Source organism: Manis pentadactyla, chromosome 1 (genome assembly GCF_030020395.1).
Source record: "Manis pentadactyla isolate mManPen7 chromosome 1, mManPen7.hap1, whole genome shotgun sequence".
NCBI lineage: Eukaryota > Metazoa > Chordata > Mammalia > Pholidota > Manidae > Manis > Manis pentadactyla.
The window spans coordinates 22,994,293-23,012,440 of record NC_080019.1 but is presented as its reverse complement, the minus strand read 5'-3'; the positions used below and the strand labels follow the sequence as shown (position 1 = coordinate 23,012,440).

General features: G+C 41.9%; 1 protein-coding gene across 2 annotated transcripts in view; it reads left to right on the top strand.

The window, feature by feature from the left end:
* The first annotated feature begins 201 nt into the window (after positions 1 to 201).
* The window catches only part of SH3D19 (SH3 domain containing 19), a 170,512-nt gene continuing 152,565 nt past the window's right edge, over positions 202 to 18,148 (top strand). For both annotated transcript variants that reach the window (XM_036887689.2, XM_036887688.2), the window contains exon 1: positions 202 to 453. In XM_036887689.2, coding sequence (XP_036743584.2) covers positions 342 to 453 — 112 coding nt within the window. In that variant the 5' untranslated portion in view covers positions 202 to 341. The remainder of the gene's footprint in view (positions 454 to 18,148) is intronic.

Genomic DNA, 18,148 nt, shown 5'->3' with positions numbered 1-18,148 from the left:
GGCGAGGCCCGGCCAGAACCCGCCCGATCCCCGGCTGCGGCTCCGCAGGGCGGGGCAGGGAAAGAGGAAGGGGGCCTGGAGCGGGAGAGCGGGCCGGGAGCCGGAGGCCGCGGAGCGCCGCGAGGAGGCGGGGAAGCCGGCTCGGCGCGCGCCAGGCCGCTCCCCCGCGGGCGGCAGGTGGAGTCCGCAGAGGTAGCCGTTCCCGCGGCCGCCGCCGCCTCCCCACCGGGCCCGCCTGCCAGGCCCCCAGGGCGCCGGCGTGGGAGCCCAGGTGCTCGCGGCCCCGGCGTCCGGGCCGCAGCTCGCCCGTCGCGCCCCGGCTGCGCCCCCGCGCGTCGCCCATGGCTGAGGGCCGGCGGCGGGAAGACGAGGAGGAAGAGCTGCGCGAGCGCCGAGAGCTCGCGGCCCCCCGCCGCGCCCGGGGCCGCGCGCTGTCGGGTCACTCGGCCGCAGGTGAGGGGCGCGCGCGAGGGGGCGCGGGAGCGAGGGCTGGGCGCCGGGCCCGCGCAGCTCCTGCCCACAGGTGGCGGCTCCTGCACCCGCCCCGACGGGACGGGCGCCTAACCGTCGGAGGCGAGCGGGAGGGACAGTGGCCTTTCCATCTTCACTTCACTTTCGGGCCGAACCTGAGGAGATTTGAACTGGTCAGTACCTTCCAGTGGCTCTGGAGCCGAAACTACAGATTTCCTTTCCAATTAAATCCATGAGTGATTTGGAACTCGGGGCCGGATGATTACCCATCTTTGGGTGAGTCAGAGGCCGCCAAGGTCGCTGGCTCTAGCAGTACTGTGGGGAACGACCCCTCCCAGTAGGTTTGCCGGCGCCGCCGCCCCCACGTCGAACCACGTGCTGATCGTCCAATCTGCTTTCCGCGTCTCTTGAACTTCGGACCTGTGCCTCTCCCTACCCCCCAATGCCGGAACTCACCAGTTTTCTCTAGGACTTACTTTTGGGTTATTTTGTGAGCCCCAGTCTAGAATACAGCGTGCGAAAAGGCAGTTCATTTGGACTGACAATCATTTCTGGTCCTATAATTACTTTTATGACCTTGCGTTTTGGGGTGCACAACGGAGGCACAGATCAGTAGTTTGGCGCAAAAGTGAAAGAATGGGTAAGTACAGATCCACACCCGTTCGTTCCCTCCAACCGGGAAAGCTTTTCAATCAGACATAATAGGAAATTTGGTCTTTGATTCCAACTGGATAAGCCAGTTATCTGAGAACAGGTGGGAAGACCAAATCTAGGAAAAGCACAACAAAGGGAGATAGAGAAATGAGAGGGATTCAGAGGAAAACGACTCATTTAAGCATCTTTAGTAAGTGGAACATAGTGGACATTCCATCAAGCCATGGAGAAGCTGTTCTATGTGGCTCCCCTAACCTAGAAGAAAGTTGGAGAATTCAGAGAAGATAATGTGTCTTTGGGGAACAACTGGAGGGTGGAATGGAAATGAAAGAAGTTGAGTGAAACATGAAGAAAGTTGATTTGATGCCCTTGGTAGGATCTTGGAACCTTAAAAATATTTCCTTATGTCCATAACTAGGACTTTCCATCAAAATAAGGCAAAAAAAAATTTAGAATGTTTGATTATCTTGATCTAGGTGATGGTTACATGAGCATATAAGCATTTCAAAATGCATTTAGCTCTACACTGAATTGTGCGTTTTTTTGTATGTACCCCAATAAAAAAAAAACAGCCGTTTTGAAAATAATCGATAGTTTTATTCAGTATAGACCAAACCTAATTGAAATAGTGGGTAATTGCTGGATATGAGTAAATATTTCTTTCAAGAATACAATGAAAAAACTTTACAAAGATGTACCGACATTGAATTACTGATTTAACAGTATAAGCTACTTGGATTCCAGTTACTTTCAGCAAAAAGTTTCCGTCGCCCTTATTACGGACTGTACTGTGAAGACCTCTATTGGCAGTAGAAAAGATACGATCTAGATACATATTTATCATTTAGTTGCAATATGTGTCTTTATTCCAAGGCTGGTGGAACTGGCATTTTGTAACTTGTTTTTACCAGTTCCTTAATTTCCCAAGGCTGGCAGAAGCTTTTCTAGGTTTTCTGATATTTTGAAAGACATGACATTATGTACTTTTTCACTTGAAAATTGTTCTGCTCTTGTCTCCATTAAGGGGTGAGACCCAGAGTATTAAGGAGTGGGTAGAGGGTTAAACTTGTCATTATGAATCTTCTTTCTTTTGGGTTACATTATTTAATAGTTGACATTTCTTTACAAGTTGAGCTCCTCTTTCCCCTTACTAGTTAGCATGTTTTTCAGACACCATCACATTCCATTACCAAGCTTGGGCATCTGTTAGTTATGTTTGTGCTAGATGTTCTGAGTCCAAGTGAGAGAGTATGAACTGGCCCAGAGGCTTAATGTTTCATCTGCTTAATGTCTGTCTTTCTAATCTTTCACCTTTCATGTTCTCTCTTCCTCCTTCCCCTATCACTTGGCAATCTAAAGATGTTCTTTTTCTTTGCTAAGAAGAGAAAGAAACAGCTTGGCACCATAAACTTGGGGTTTATGGACAGGAGGGAGTCTCTGAAATCCTTTTCTTCCCACTAAATTTAGGTCTACTTGTGGAAGTGCATTTATTTATTTTTGCAATGTACGTTCCGAAGAGTGTATAAAATGTATAAATTATAAAGTAAAACTCTTGTAATCTGTACTCAAGTCAAGAAGTAGAATATTGTCAGTTCCCTAGAAGCAGACTTGGATCCTTCCCAGTTCTGGCATCTTCCTTCCCCTCGAGGGAATCACTTCTTTGACTTTTGTAATTATCATGTCCTTGTTTTTCTGCACAGTTTCATGTGTGTGCAGATGTATACACCTATGCACCTGTACAATGTTACTTAGTTTTACCTGTTTTACAACTTCATAACAGGGGAATCATCCTGCACTTATTCTTTAGTGTTATGCTTTTTTAACTAGGTACTAAGTTTGTAAGATTCATCCACATTGTTACATAAAGCTATAGTTTGTTTTCATTCTATCAATATATCACACTCTTTGTCTACAATGTTGTATTGATTTGTCAGAGTTCTTTATTTACACAGGAATCTCAGCCTTTGTTGGTTGCACGTGTTGCAGATTATCTTCTTCCACTGTGGTGATTATTTTTAAAATTTTCTATGTTGTTTTCTTGATGTGGAAATTCTTAATGTAGGTGTATTTATGGATCTTTTTATAGTTGATATCCCTTCTCCCCTCACTGTCTCCCTTGGTTAAGCATGCTTTCCCTATCCCAAGTTCATGAAGATATTCTCCCATATCTCCCGTATTGTCTCCTTCAAGTTTTGTATCTTTCTTTGGGGAGAGGTGCCACAGCTTTCATCAGACTCTCAAGTCAATCTGAGAACCTGTGACTGACCTACAGCATTTTTATATTGTTTCTCCAAAGAGCAGGGAATACAAAATTCCAGGCCCTTGCCTAATCACAAGAAGAGCAGTAGGCATTTAATAGGATCTAATAATATTTAAAAATATTGCTCTGTGTTGATTTCTTGATGATAAACTCTGGGAGGACTGATACAACTTCTCTGTTGTGTTTTGAGTAAAATAACTAATATTATTAATATAAGGGCACAGAATAAAATTTGTGGTGGTCATTGAGAGCCAGGTGCTTTTTATATGTTATCCCCTGTGAAGTAGGTATTATTTTCTCCCTGTCATAGTTGAAAAGATTGGGACTCAGAATATTTAACTTGCCCAACGTCTCTCAGCTAATAAGTAGCAGAATGGGACCTTGAATCCAGGTCCTTTTGACCAGGAAGTCGATGTTTTTCCTAAGATAGCCTACTGGTTGCTAATAAAAGTCAGTTGCTATTAATACTCCACATGTGTATACCTGTATGTTGCTTGTCATATTTTAGAAATACTTTACATTTATCTGGTATTTTTCTGCCTAGGAATGGCTTTCAGAGCTTCATTTAACTTGACTCGTAAAACAACCTGAGTAGAAAGAGGGTATGTTTTATTACTCCCGTTTTAAAGACGAGTAAATTGAGACTCAGAAATGTTAGAGACTTAATCTAAAATAACACAACCAGGTATAGCTGCACCTCAATTATCTCTATTGTGTGTTTCAAGTCATAAACTATAGTTCCTTTGAGTTGATTCATATTACATGCTAGGTTATATGGCCCAGAGTTTGCAGTTCTAATGTTAATTAGTTTTGAAAACTGCGTTAGTTGTTCTGGGCCACCATCTTGTTTTTATTATTAGAATTCCAAAGTCGTCTAATTTATTTTGAGAAAGTTATTTTAAGTTCCATGGAAACTATGGATATATTTACACATTGTTTAAAGACCCTGCACTCACCAAGTTCTTTAAGAAGAGCTGTCTAGTTATCACCGGTAACATAATGTATGCCAAATGGTGTAGAAAATAAAAGGAATACAAAGAGATATGTAAAATAGGCTCTCTGCTTTTAAAGAACATGTCATGGAAATAGGGACAGTAATATTACTACCCTTTAAAGAAGATAAATAAGAATGTAAAGTAGTCCAAGGTGACTGTCAAATGGAGTTTAGCATAAGTGAACCAGACTGTCTTGGTTATTTCTCAGCTCACCTCTTACTTGAACAAGTTACTTAACCTCTCTGTACTCCCATTCTTTATTTGTAAAATGGGAGTATTAATAAAATCTACTGCATGGGGTTTGAGGATTAAATGAGTTAGTGTATGTGATACCCTCAGAACATGACTAGGCACATAGTGAATACCTATAAAGTTATTAGCATTTATTCTTTGTTATTGTTAAAATAGCTGATAGTGAGACTACATTTTTCTTCATTTGGAAATAATTAAGGGGTTTAAAGTTGGCGGAGAAAAAGGAGGTAAGCCTGTATCTTCACCATTTCATAGTCAAATGTAGTTGCTTTGCTTTGGAATTCATACATCTCTGGGAAATATATCAATCCTACAGGAACCCTTAAGACTGAAACTAGGTTTCATTTGGCATTCCTTGTGCCATACAAACTATTTTAACGTGGCTTGTAGTGATGTTTACTTTTTCTCCATCATCACACATGGAAAGCTCATTCTTTCAGCAAATCAGAGGTAAGTTGATCTTAAATCCTATTTTTAACCCGCGTGCGTCATCCGTTTTTTTTTTTTTAACTTTGACATTATTCATCCAATGTTGCTTTAACTTAATTGGCATATTGTATTCTGGATGCAACATAGTCATTCTTTCCCTCAGATCATTTCAGCTTTGCTTTCAATGGTAGAAATGAATCCTCTGAACACCTGGGTTCTAATCAAGTTTCTTTCTATTAGTTCAGCCACTAGTGATTTACAGTATCTTTCTAGGCCTTAGTTTTTGCCTTATTAATTGAAAGGATGAGGCTTCCAACTGTACATTTTCTAATTCTAGTTGCTGAAGAGAAAAATAACTTCTGACTTGTTTTACAGAAGTTTGCCAGTGTGCAAGGTCAGCTCTTGGGGGATTTCTCGGGGCTCCTTGTGAAGTGCTGTACTGATGAGGAAGAAGCCAAAGATGTTAAAGCTCAGGACATTACCTCTCACCTTGAGGGGGTGGTTATATTACCTTAGGTTGTCCTGCAGGCCCTTTGAAAGATAAGAACTCCACTGATAAAGTGATGATGTCTCACTTCATCGATGGAAAACACGGGGTGTGTCCTAGAAGGATTTATAGGACTGAACATGAGTATGATGGGAATGTTATCAATTAAGTACAAGACGAAAATAGATGTTTGGTAGCTTCAAAGCAGAGCAGAGCTACTAGAACCGGGTTAAGTTTGGGAAGGAAGTGAATATAGCCTACTGAGGGCAGGAAGGAGGCATTGCTGTCTTGTTTATAAGAAGGTAGAACATCAATTTCTGTGCTTCAGCAGCTTTAGGCCTCACCTCTAAGAGCTCTAAGCCTGCCCTTGGGGTGAAAACAGGTGCATGGGTCAGGGTGGAGGGTACAGGCAATAGACCATTCTTTTTCTTTTTTTAAATATACCTAGTGCTTTAGAATAGTTTTAGATTTACAGAAACATATGCAGATTGTACAGAGTTCCATGTACCCTGCATCCAGTTTCCCCTATTATTAGCATTGTACATTAGTGTAGTCCGTGTGTTACAGTGAATGAACCAATATTGATATGTTATTAACTGAAGTCCATACTTCATTCAGATTTCCTTAGTTTCACCTAATTCCTTCGTGCTTTGCAGGATCCCTACATTGCATATAGTTATCGTGTCTCCCAGGCTCCTCGTGGTCATGATAGTTGCTCACATTGTTCTTGTTTTGATGCCCTTGACTGTGCTGACGAGTACTGGTCAGCTATTTTATAGATTGTCACTCTTTTAGGGATTTGTCTGATGTTTTTCTCATGTTTAGACTGGGATTGTGTGTGTTTCATAGGTGTGGGTGTTTAGCAGAGGCAAAGTATCATTTTTATCATATACTAAGGGTAGGTAATATATCTATTGAAGTTGACTTTGATCACCTGAGGTAGTTTGTCAGGTTTCTCTGCTCCATGATTACCTTCCCACCTTCTCCATATTATAGGAAATGAAGGAAGTCACTGCGCATAGCCCACACTTAAGGAGTGAAGATTATGATCCACCTTGAGGGTAGAGTATCTACATAAATTTTTTGGAATTCTTCTGCATAGGAGATTTCATTCTGTTTTACTCTCTCCTTAGTTTCTTCAGGCTCTCCAAATATCTCTACTGGAACTATCTTTACACCCTGCGTATAGGAGAATGTAAATTCAATTCCTCCACCCTATTTCTGTCCTGAATATCTGATATGTGCTGATATCTGGTACATAATTTCATTTCATAATTAGAAGGGACAATGTGGATAAAGTGAAGATTCCTATGGCCAGGATTCTCATCTGGCCCTGGTCAGCTACCTCATTTACACATGTGTGGGCAATGCATTGTTATTGACTATATAAAGAGCTCTGCCCAGTGCTCTGGGCGACACAGTGGCACAGCTGCAAGGCTGCAGGAGAGCAGAAATGAGACTGGAGTGGTGGCAGCGCCAAGGACTGAGACTGAGACGGCTGCAGGGATAGAGGCCAGAGGCAAAGACCGGCTTGCTGTGTACAGACTCCCTCTGAGTGGACAGGATTCTAGTGATTGACTTGCCACCGTGGGAATAAAGTTGGTTATAAACCCTTTTATCCCAAGAACGTTTCCCTGTCATTTCTTTGGTCTCACTGAATCCATAGTGAACTTGTCCGGGTCTAAAACCCATTGGCAAGACAGAAAGGCATGAAATACATGTATCTGATTGAAGTGGTCTGTGATTAAAACTCGTTCACACTAGAGTATCAGCAGATACAAAGGACTAATATGAATTCCTTTTCAACTTTTGGGAATGGAGAAGAAGTTAGAGTAGGAGAGGAATTTGGAAAGGCACTGGACTAGGCTAATCAAATACTAATGAATTAATAATTATGCTTTCTGGGTGCCAGGTAATCTGATTGTTTAACATGTATTTTTTCTCATTTAATCCTCGTGCCAATCCTGTGAGATAAATGTGATGATTTCCTTCATTTTTCTTCATTTCCTTCATTAGGAAACAGGCCTAGAGGTCACTGTCACATAGCTCACTGTGTGACACACACAGCATAGGATTCTGTGGCGGAGACTTCTGATTGCTTCTAGAGACTTCTACCCAGTATTCATTCCCTTCTTCTTTAGTCAGGGGAACCTGTATTGTTGAATGTATTAATAATGCTCCCCCTGTGAAACTACACCCAGTCTGCTAATGGGATGCAAGTAAAAGTTGTTGAGTGGGGTTTCAGGTTCTTTAAAGGGGACTCAGCTGCACAGGATATCCTTTTGCCCTCATCCTCGTCCTTTCATCTCTTGGGAACAATCATGTGTAGCTCACAGAGGTCATCCTGGGACATAAGGTTACCTTGAGGATGGAAGCCATGCACTCAGAACAGTGGACAGGAAAAGAGTTGGAATCCGAGTTCCCAGTGATAATAGAGTCATCATATGAACTTTTGAACACTTGCCTCCTCTGTTACTTGAGAAAAAACAAAGAGTGTGGATAAAATGAAGGTTCCTATGGCCAGGGTTCTCATCTCGCCCTGGTCGGCTAGCTCACTACACATATGTGGGGAATACGTTGCTATTGACTCTATATAAAAAGCCCTGCCCAGTGCTCTGGGTGACACGGTGGCACGGCTGCAGGAGAGCAGAGATAAGACTGGAGTGTAGGCAGCTGAGGACAGTGAGTGAGATGGCTGCATGGGTAGGGAGGCCCAGAGGCAGAGACTGGCTTGCTGCATGCAGACTCATTTGGAGGAGACGGGATTCTAGTGATTGACCTGCCATTGTGGAAATAAAGTTGGGTATAACCCTTTCACCCCAACAACGTTTTACTGTCATTTCTTTGTCACATTGAATCCATAGTGAACTTGCCCAGGGCTGAGACCCCTTGGCAAGACAGACAGACTCTGGTCTAAGCCACTGTGTAACTAATGGATACAAACTCTAACTTGATCTTGTTTCTCTTTCCTTCCCACTAGGCTGTAATGCATTTTGCTGATGTGAGATCACCTTAGGATACCTAGATTCTTGTTGCTATTTTGTACTTTCTTATAATGTGACCTTGGACAAATCACTTTAAAAGCATCTTGAGCATCTTTTGAATGGGAATGATTCATTCTCTATTTTCTAAGTTAATTATGGGGAACATGCTTGTAGAATTTGAGTTCTTGTAGGTCTTGAAGGGGGTCATGGGACCTCCTTCTTGGACAAGTTCAAGCGTACTGAAAAAAAAAACCCTGCAAAATATGAAAAGTTTTTTAATTTTGCCATTTTGCTTAGGGCCAGGTCTGAATACTTTGGAGGGAATAAATGAATAGAGCTGTGAAAGGAGGTGATTTTTGTCTCTCCTTTCATGCATCTGAGCAGATTTGACAGTCGCATTGCTGATGAGCCCTGTAATGCATGCCAGGGCTGCCGCTTAGAATTCAAAGTTTGACTGTTTTCAGTATGATTGTCTCCATTGATTCCTGAAGATGCATTAATCAAGGAATTGCTATGCTGGGATGGTAGCTAAGTGCTTTTTTTCTGATAAGTGGCCAAGAACAAAAGGCACAGAAGAAAATGTGCCCACAACATGTGGAGAATTAGTTTTTCCGGCAATAAATACTGGCATTTCCAAATAGTCCTTAGACAGTACTACAGGGGTGTTCGCAAAAACCTGGAAGGCTCCCCAGCACGGGGCACCCCTGGAAACAATCTGCTTGTCACCACACCCCTTGTTTCATTATTTTTTCACAAGGACTACCCCTCAATACACATTAGCTTAGTGGAGACAACTGTAGGGGTGTGAAGATGACAAGGTAGATTTGTGTTACTCAGCTGAGGTGTAACTATTGCCACTGGAGGGTGTGGTTTGTAAGTGGAATTTATTTAGAATAAGGAGTGGTACTGCAGGTTTTAAAATGTACTGACTTGAATTTGATGTTACTTTGAATTAGATGCCTAATAACATGAAATGCCTAATATCACATTTTATCTCTTATGCATTCTATTCCTATTAATAGAAAATTTCTTGAGGTATTCAATTTTATTACATGGGGACATCTCTCACATTTCTGTAGCAGTGGGACCTCTAACAGTGCCTCAAATTTTAATATGTCTGCAGATTACTTGGAGGTCTTATAAAAAATGCAGATTTTGATTTAGTAGGTTTGGGTGGAGTTTTAAATTCTGCATTTCTAACAAGCTCCAGGTGTTTCTACTTGTCCCTGGCCCACACTTTCACTGCCAAGCCCTCAGCATCTTTACTTTAGTGCTGGGTTCTCAACGCTGGCTGGACATCAGAATCAGCTGGGGAGCTTAGAAAACAATACACTCAAGACCCCATCCTCAGGTTTCCTGATTACTTACTTCTGGAATAGTTGCTGGGAGCTGGATTTTTGAAGTTCTTTATTAGGTGAGACTCACGGGCTTAGGGTCCTATTAAAAAATGTGATGTTGAGTGGTTTCAGTGTGATTTCTTATAATTTGAACTGTTCGTTTTTCTGTCATAAGTAATTCGTATTGTGATGACTTGTAGTAAAACAATAAATAAACAGAATCCACCATGCATTTTATACATGGATTTTATTCAGTCCTCTATTATCTTCTAGCCTGAGAATGCTCCACGTAAAGATTGGTTTGAGTAGTTGTCATTGAACCAGAAAGCAATGAATGCCATAGTTACATTCTTTCAGATTGGGCCTGTTCTGCTAACCTCAGCTGATAGAGGCTTATTAAATTAAGACTATATGGTAAGTTTGAAGACACAGGAAGTACCCTCAGAAGTCATTTGGAAATAAAAGTAGCTCTGGGAAACAGACAGCAAATACTACTCTAGAGAATATTTCTTTGTTGTTACAGGACAAACTGAAGTCCCTATGGCCAGGATCCTCACCTGTCCCTAAACTTCTTGATGATGTAACTGGCCTGCTGCTAGGCTACTGCTTCCACACCTGTAGGCAATAAGCTATTGACTGAGTCACTATACAAAGAGCTCTGCCCAGTGCTCCAGGTGGGAGGCAGAGAGGAGGATTGCAGACCTGCAGTCTGTTGGATGCTGTGGATAAAACGAAAGTTCCTGTGGCCAGGATTCTCACTTGGCCCTGGTTGGCTGGTTCACTATGCACATGTGGGCAATGCATCGTTATTGATTCTATATAAAGAGCTCTGCCCAGTGCTCTGGGTGACATGGTAGCACGGCTGCAAGTCTGCAGAAGAGCAGAGCAGAGGCCCAGAGGATGGCTGTGCAGGCAGAGAGGCCCAGAGGCAGAGACTGGCTTGTTGCATGCAGACTCGCTCTGAGTGGATGGGATTTTAGCGAATGACCTGCTACCGAGAAAATAAAATCGGGTATAACCCTTTCACTCCAAGAACGTTCTACTGTCATTTCTTTGGTCACACTGAATCCATAATGAACTTGCCCGGGGTTGAAACCCATTGGCAAGACAGATGCAGATGTAATTCTAGTGTTCGACATATGGCTGGGAGTACAAGCCGGGTAATAAACCCCTTTACCCCAAGAACGTTCCATTGTTATTCCACAGTCTCAGTTAATCAATAGTGAACTTGGGCAAGGCTGAAGCCCGTTAGCAAGACAGTTGTGATGACTGTTATTCCTTATGTCAGTGACATCATCATTTTAGTGACTCAGTTTACCTCTGCTTCCATGGCTTCTGAAGGTACTGAATCATTTGCACTTTTCTTTTTTTATAGTCAGCCTCCCCGAGAAAGAGGCTCTAAGTAGGTTGTCCAGCCAGCATCCAGCACAGGGATCCCCCTTTGGGCAGAGTTCTCATGCCAGTTTACCTCAGAGGCCTATGGCAAACTTACAGATGGCTACCTTTTCAGACCCATTCTTGGTGCCTTCTGGTGGAGAACGCTAGGGTCCTGTGATGTCCACTTGGCCACTAGCATGCCAGATTTGAGAATTGTTTGCAGCTGCTTCTGGCAGGTGGGACTCTGGGTGGGTGGGAGGTAGTCTGAGTTTTTCTTAGAATGGAGAGGGGGTACAATTGGAAGATGCTATGCATAAGATGAGCACTCTGACGTTCAGTAATGAGTTCCGTGAGAGAAGACACTTGCTTTGTTCACTGTTACAGCCCCATAACTCAGAACAGTGTCAGGCATGTACCTTCAACACTTGTGTCAAATTGTGAATTTTTAAGAGGTGATTGAAAGTAGTCTCTATTGCTTTATTGCATTTTATTCTTTTGTTTACTTTTTTTATTAAGGTATCATTGACATACAATCTTATGAAGGTTTCACATGAGCAACTTTGTGGTCACTGCATTCACCCATATTACTGAGTCCCCCGACACCCCATTGTGGTCACTGTCCATCAGCATAGCAAGGTGCCAGAGAGTCACTACTTGTCTTCTCTGTGCTACACTGTCTTCCCTGTGACACCACCCCCCACACCATGTGTGCCAATTATGATACCCCTCAATCAGCTTCTCCCTCCCATCCAACCCACCCTCCCCAACCGTTTCTTTTTGGTAACTGCTAGTCCCTTCTTGGAGTCTGTGAGTCTGCTGCTGTTTTCCTTCAGTTTTTTTTTTTTTTTTTGGTATCATTAATCTACAATTACATGAGGAACATTATGTTTACTAGACTACCCCCATCACCAAGTCCCCACCACATACTCCATTACAGTCACTGTCCATCAGCATAGTAAGAGCTATAGAGTCACTACTTGTCTTTGTGCTATGCTGCCTTCCACGTGCCCCACTCATGTTATGTGTGCTAATTGTAATGCCCCTTTTTCCTCTTCTCCCTCCCTTCCCACCCACCCTCTCCAGTCTCTTTCCCTTTGGTAACTGTTAGTCCATTCTCGGGTTCTGTGAGTCTGCTGCTGTTTTGTTCTTCCAGTTTGTCCATTTCTTCTAGGTTTTCCAGCTTGTCAGCATATAGATTCTCATAGTATTCTCTAATAATTCTTTATATTTCTGTGGGGTCCATCGTTATTTTTCCTTTCCCATTTCTGATTCTCTTGATGTGTGTAGATTCTCTTTTCCTCTTAATAAGTCTGGTAAGGGCTTATCTATTTTGTTTATTTTCTCAAAGAACCAGCTCTTGGTTTCATTGATTTTTTTCTATTGTTTTATTCTTCTCAATTTTATTTATTTCTTCTCTGATCTTTATTATGTCCCTCTTTCTGCCGACTTTGGGTCTCATTTGTTCTTTTTTTCCATTTTCAATAATTGTGACTTTAGACTATTCATTTGGGATTGTTCTTCCTTCTTTAAATAGGCCTCGATTGCTACATACTTTCCTGTTAGAACTGCCTTCTCTGTGTCCCACAGAAGTTGGGGCTTTGTTCTCTTGTTGTCATTGGTCTCCATATATTAATTGATCTCTGTTTTAATTTGGTTATTGATCCATTGATTATTTAGGAGCATGTTGTTAAGCCTCCATGTGTTTGTGAGCCTTTTTGTATTCTTTGTACAATTTATTTCTAGTTTTATACCTTTGTGGTCTGAGAAATTGGTAGAATTTCAATATTTTTTAATTTACTGAGGCTCTTTTTTGGCCTAGTGTGTTGTCTATTCTGGAAAATGTTCCATGTGCACTTAAGAAGAATGTATCCTGCTGCTTTTGGGTGTAGAGTTCTGTAGATATCTGTTAGGTCCATCTGTTCTAGTGTGTTGTTTAGTGCCTCTGTGTCCTTACTTATTTTCTGTCGGGTGGACCTGTCCTTTGGAATGAGTGGTGTGTTGAAGTCTCCTAGAATGAATGCACTGCATTCTATTTCCTCCTTTAATTCTTTTAGTATTTGTTTCACATATGTTGGTGCTCCTGTATTGGGTGCATATATATTTATAATGGTTATATCCTCTTGTTGGACTGACCCCGTTATCATTATGTAATGTCCTTCTTTATCTCTTGTTACTTTCTTTGTTTTGAAGTCTATTTTGTCTGATACAAGTACTGTAACACCTGCTTTTTCTCCCTATTGTTTGCATGAAATATCTTTTTCCATCCCTTGACTTTTAGTCTGTGTATGTCTTTGGGTTCGAGGTGAGTCTCTTGTAAGCAGCATATAGATGGTCTTGCTTTTTTATCCAGTCTTTTACTCTGTGTCTTTTGATTGGTGCATTCAGTCCATTTACCTTTCTGGTGATTATTGAAAGAAATGTACTTGTTGCCATTGCAGGCTTTAGATTCGTGGTTACCAAAAGTTCAAGGGTACCTTCTTTAGTATCTAACTGTCTAGCTTAACTCACTTATTAAGCTATTATAAACACAGTCTGATGATTCTTTATTTCTCTCCTTTCTTATTCCTCCTCCTCCATTCTTTATATGTTATGTGTTTTATTCTGTACTCTTTTGTGTTTCCTTTGACTACTTTTGTGAATAGTTCATTTTATTTTTTAGTATTTAGTTGTCTGTTTTCTTTGGTGTGATTTTATTTTCTCTGGTGACATCTATTTAGCCTTAGGAGTCCTTCCATCTAGAGCTGTCCCTTTAAAATATTCTGTAGAGGTGGTTTGTGTGAGACATATTCCCTCAACTTTTGCTTGTCTGGGAATTGTTTAATCCCTCCTTCATATTTAAATGATAATCATGCTGGATACAGTATTCTTGGTTCAAGGCCCTTCTGTTTCATTGCATTAAACATATCATGCCATTCTCTTCTGGCCTGTAAGGTTTCTGTGGAGAAGTCTTATAGTAGCCTGATGGGTTTTCCTTTTTAGGTGACCTTTTTTCTCTCTCTCTGGCTGCCTTTAATACTCTCTCCTTTTCTTTGATCTTTGCCATTTTAATTATTATATGTCCTGGTGTTGTCCTCTTTGGGTCCCTTGTGTTGAGAAATATGTGGGTTCCACGGTCTGAGAGACTATTTCCTCCCCCAGTTTGGGGAAGTTTTCAGCAATTATTTGTTCAAAGACACTTTCTATCCCTTTTTCTCTCTCTTCTTCTTCTGGTACCCCTGTAATACGAATATTGTTCCGTTTGGATTGGTCACACAGTTCTCTTAATATTCTTTCATTCCTGGAGATCTTTTATCTGTCTCTGCCTCAACTTCTCTGTATTCCTGTTCTCTGATTTCTTCTCCATTAATGGCTTCTTGCACCTCATCCACTCTGCTCTTAAGTCCTTCCAGAGATTGTTTTATTTCTGTATTCTTCCTCCTGACTCAGTACCTTAGCTCTTGCATATTTCTCTGCAGGTCCATCATCATGGTTATGACCTTTATTTTGAATTTTTTTTCAGGAAGATTGGTCATATCTATCTCCCCAGGCCCTCTCTTGGGGGTTGTCTTGGTAATTCTGGACTGGACCAAATTCTTCTGCCTTTTCATGGTGATGGGGTAGTCGCAGGCAGGTAGCACCTGTATCAGGTGGGAGAACAAAGTCCCTTCCTCCTTTCTGGTCGCCGTGCCCTTCTCCGCTGCCTGTGTCGGTTACCCACACACTGGGAGCAGCTTCCAGGTTTATCCCCTGAGCTGCCACGGACATTGCAGCCGTTGAGGCAGCCCAGTGCCCTGCGGAGTGAGGTATGTGCGCCGGGTGTGCTCTCTTGTGAGAACGGTGCTCCTTTGTGCTTTGCCCGACTTCTTCTGCCTGTTGCAGGCAGTTGCTCGCCAGTGGTGGCCTCTGGCTCTGGCCCAGGCGACTGCGTGCTGGGAGGAGACTCTGGGCAGTTGCTGTGGGCGCAGCTGCTCTCTGGCTGCCCGGCCACTGTGGCTGGGCCATGCCAGCCAGGGGAACGAATGGCAGGCTGCTTATCCCTGTGAGGGGCCTCAGGGATTCATTTCCACCCAGAAGTCTGGGGTGCCTGAAGCTCCTCAGGATTCCCAGCCTGCTTAGCTGAGTGTGCCGGGACAATTCTATCCAGCTGTGATGTCCCTGTCCCTTTAAGACTTTCAAAAAGCACTTGCTTTTTTTTTTTTTTTTTGTCCCTGGGGAGCCGGCTGCAGGGACTGGCTCGCAGATTTTACTTTTCTGTTTCCCTAATATCCAGCACACTGTGCACTTGGGTCCCGCCGGGTCGCGGCTTGTATCTTACCCCCTTCATGAGATGCTGAGTTCTCACAGATGTAAATATAGCCTGGCTGTTGTACTGTATCCTCTGGTCTCTCTTTTAGGAATAGTTGTATTTGTTGTATTTTCAAAAATATATATGGTTTTGGGAGGAGATTTCTGCTGCCCTTCTCACGCCACCATCTTGGCTCCTCCTCCACCCCTTCCATTTTTTCTTTGTTCTTATACTCCACAGATGAGTGAAATCATTTGGTACCTGTCTTTCTCTGCCTGGCTTATTTCACTGAGCATAATACCCTCTAGCTCCATCCATGTTGTTGCAAATGGTAGGATTTGTTTTTTTCTTATGGCTGAGTAATATTCCATTGTGTATATGTACCACATCTTCTTTATCCAATCATCTACTGATGGACACTTAGGTTGCTTCCATTTCTTGGCCATTGTAAATAGTGCTGCAATAAGCATAGGGGTACATATGTCTTTTTTGAATCTGGGATCTTGTTTTCTTTGGGTAAATTCCTAGGAGTGGAATTCCTGGGTTAAATGGTATTTCTATTTTTTAGTTTTTTGAGGATCTTCCATATTGCTTTCCACAATGATAGAACTAATTTACATTTCCACCAACAGTGTAGGAGGGTTTCCCTTTCTCCGCATCCGTGCCAGCGTTTGTTATTCCTTGTCTTTTCTATTTTGGTCATTCTAACTGGTGTGAGGTGATATCTCATTGTGATTTTAATTTGCATTCCCCTGAGGATTAGCGATGTGGAGTATCTTTTCATGTGCCTGTTAGCCTCTGAATTTCTTCTTTGGGTAAGTGTCTGTTCAGATTCTCTGTCCATTTTTTAATAGGGTTATTTGCTTTTGGAGTGTTCAGGCGTGTGATTTCTTTATATATATATTTTGGATATTAACCCCTTGTCAGAAAAGTCATTTACAAGTATATTCTCCCATACTGTAGGATGCCTTTTTATTCTACTGATGGTGTCCTTTGCTGTACAGAGCTTTTTAGTTTGATTTAGTCCCATTTGTCATTTTTGCTTTTGTTTCCCTTGCCCGAAGAGATGTGTCCAGAAAAAACTTGGTCTTGTTTATATTGAAGAGATTTTTGCCTGTTTTCTTCTACGAGTTTTATGGTTTCATGAGTTACATTCAGGTCTTTGATCTATTTCAAGTTTATGTTTTTGTATGGGGTTAGATAATAATGCAGTTTCATTCTCTTACATGTAGCTGTTCAGTTTTGCCAACACCAGTTGTTTAAGAGGCTGTCATTTCCCCACTGTATATCTATGGCTCCTTTATCATATATTAATTGGCCATATATAAGCTTGGATTTATATCTGGGCTCTCTATTCTGTTTGATTGCGTTTTATTCTAACCTGTCCTTGCATACATACAGAATGATGGAAAGCAAATTCCTACTCTACCCATGGCTCACCCTGTTGAGAAACAATATGCACTGACCCTCAAGAACTTACACATTTTCTCGTTTCCTTTGTAGTGTTAAGAGCCTCTTGGTGTTATCAGAATAGCTGGTGCCAGCCTTTGGGCTGAAGGGAAGCAAATGTATGATAAGTCCAGGGCTTGAAGTCCCTCCTAATGGCCTCTCTTTAGGATTTTTTTTTTTTTTTCAGCAGCAACAGGGAAGCAGCTTTGCAGGGCCTGGAACTCCTAGGTTTTGGCCTGGGGCCCCAGGAGGCTTGTGGGCATCTGCTTAGTGAGGTCTTGCCTCACCCTGCTCCCTGCCAGCGAGCAGTGTCGGGTCCCTGAGGTGAGTGGCTCCTCTGGCCCCAGGGCGTGGCCATCTTGGATTCCGCTGGAATTGGATTTTAAAGTTCAAACATAAGTTTTGTTGTTTAGCCTAGAAAAGGAGGCTTATTTTCAGGTAAGGAGGGAAAGACCGTGAAGATAGAATTCATCATTACTTAGAGAAGCAGCTGCTGCTTAAAAAGTCCCAAGCCCATGTATGTGTTAAAGTTGTTTAATGTATTAAAGATATTTCTCAGGAAGGATTGACAGGGCTAGTGGCGCATGGGGTGTAGGACATCAGAGCAAGTGACAAGGCCAGCATTGCTAATGTTCTCAAATTTGAGAAAAGGAGGTTGCCATTTGACAGCCTCTCACAGAGAGGGGCAGTGATACTGAACATTTAATATTAAGCTTTAATTAGAGCACATTTGCTATTAGTGTTAAACATAATAATGAGAAATTACGCAGTACTTGGAACAAACCTTTCACTAGCTCCTCAAGTACAAGGATTTTGTAAACCTTGTAAAAAAGTGTAATTTCGTACTGATCACCTCATAGGTTTCCAATGAATGTTTAATGAAGAGAATGAGGCATTAAGCATTTTAAATTTTTTGCTCTTTTAATTGAAACCCTGATTTCTTAATCCTGTAGTAGGTTTTTAAGAAGTACTAACTTTTTAGCATATTTTGACAAAACATTGTATTTATCAATAATTTATTTAGTGCTTAATACATGTGTCAGGAGCTCATACCATTCTCCTAACAGCAGAAAGTCAGGACCTGTTTTTAAGATGAGAAAATTGGGGCAAAGAGAAGGTAAGTGGGATGGAGATTTGAACCCCTGCGGTCCTTTTTCTCCTTTAATTTTTAAATTGCATAAAGTTGACT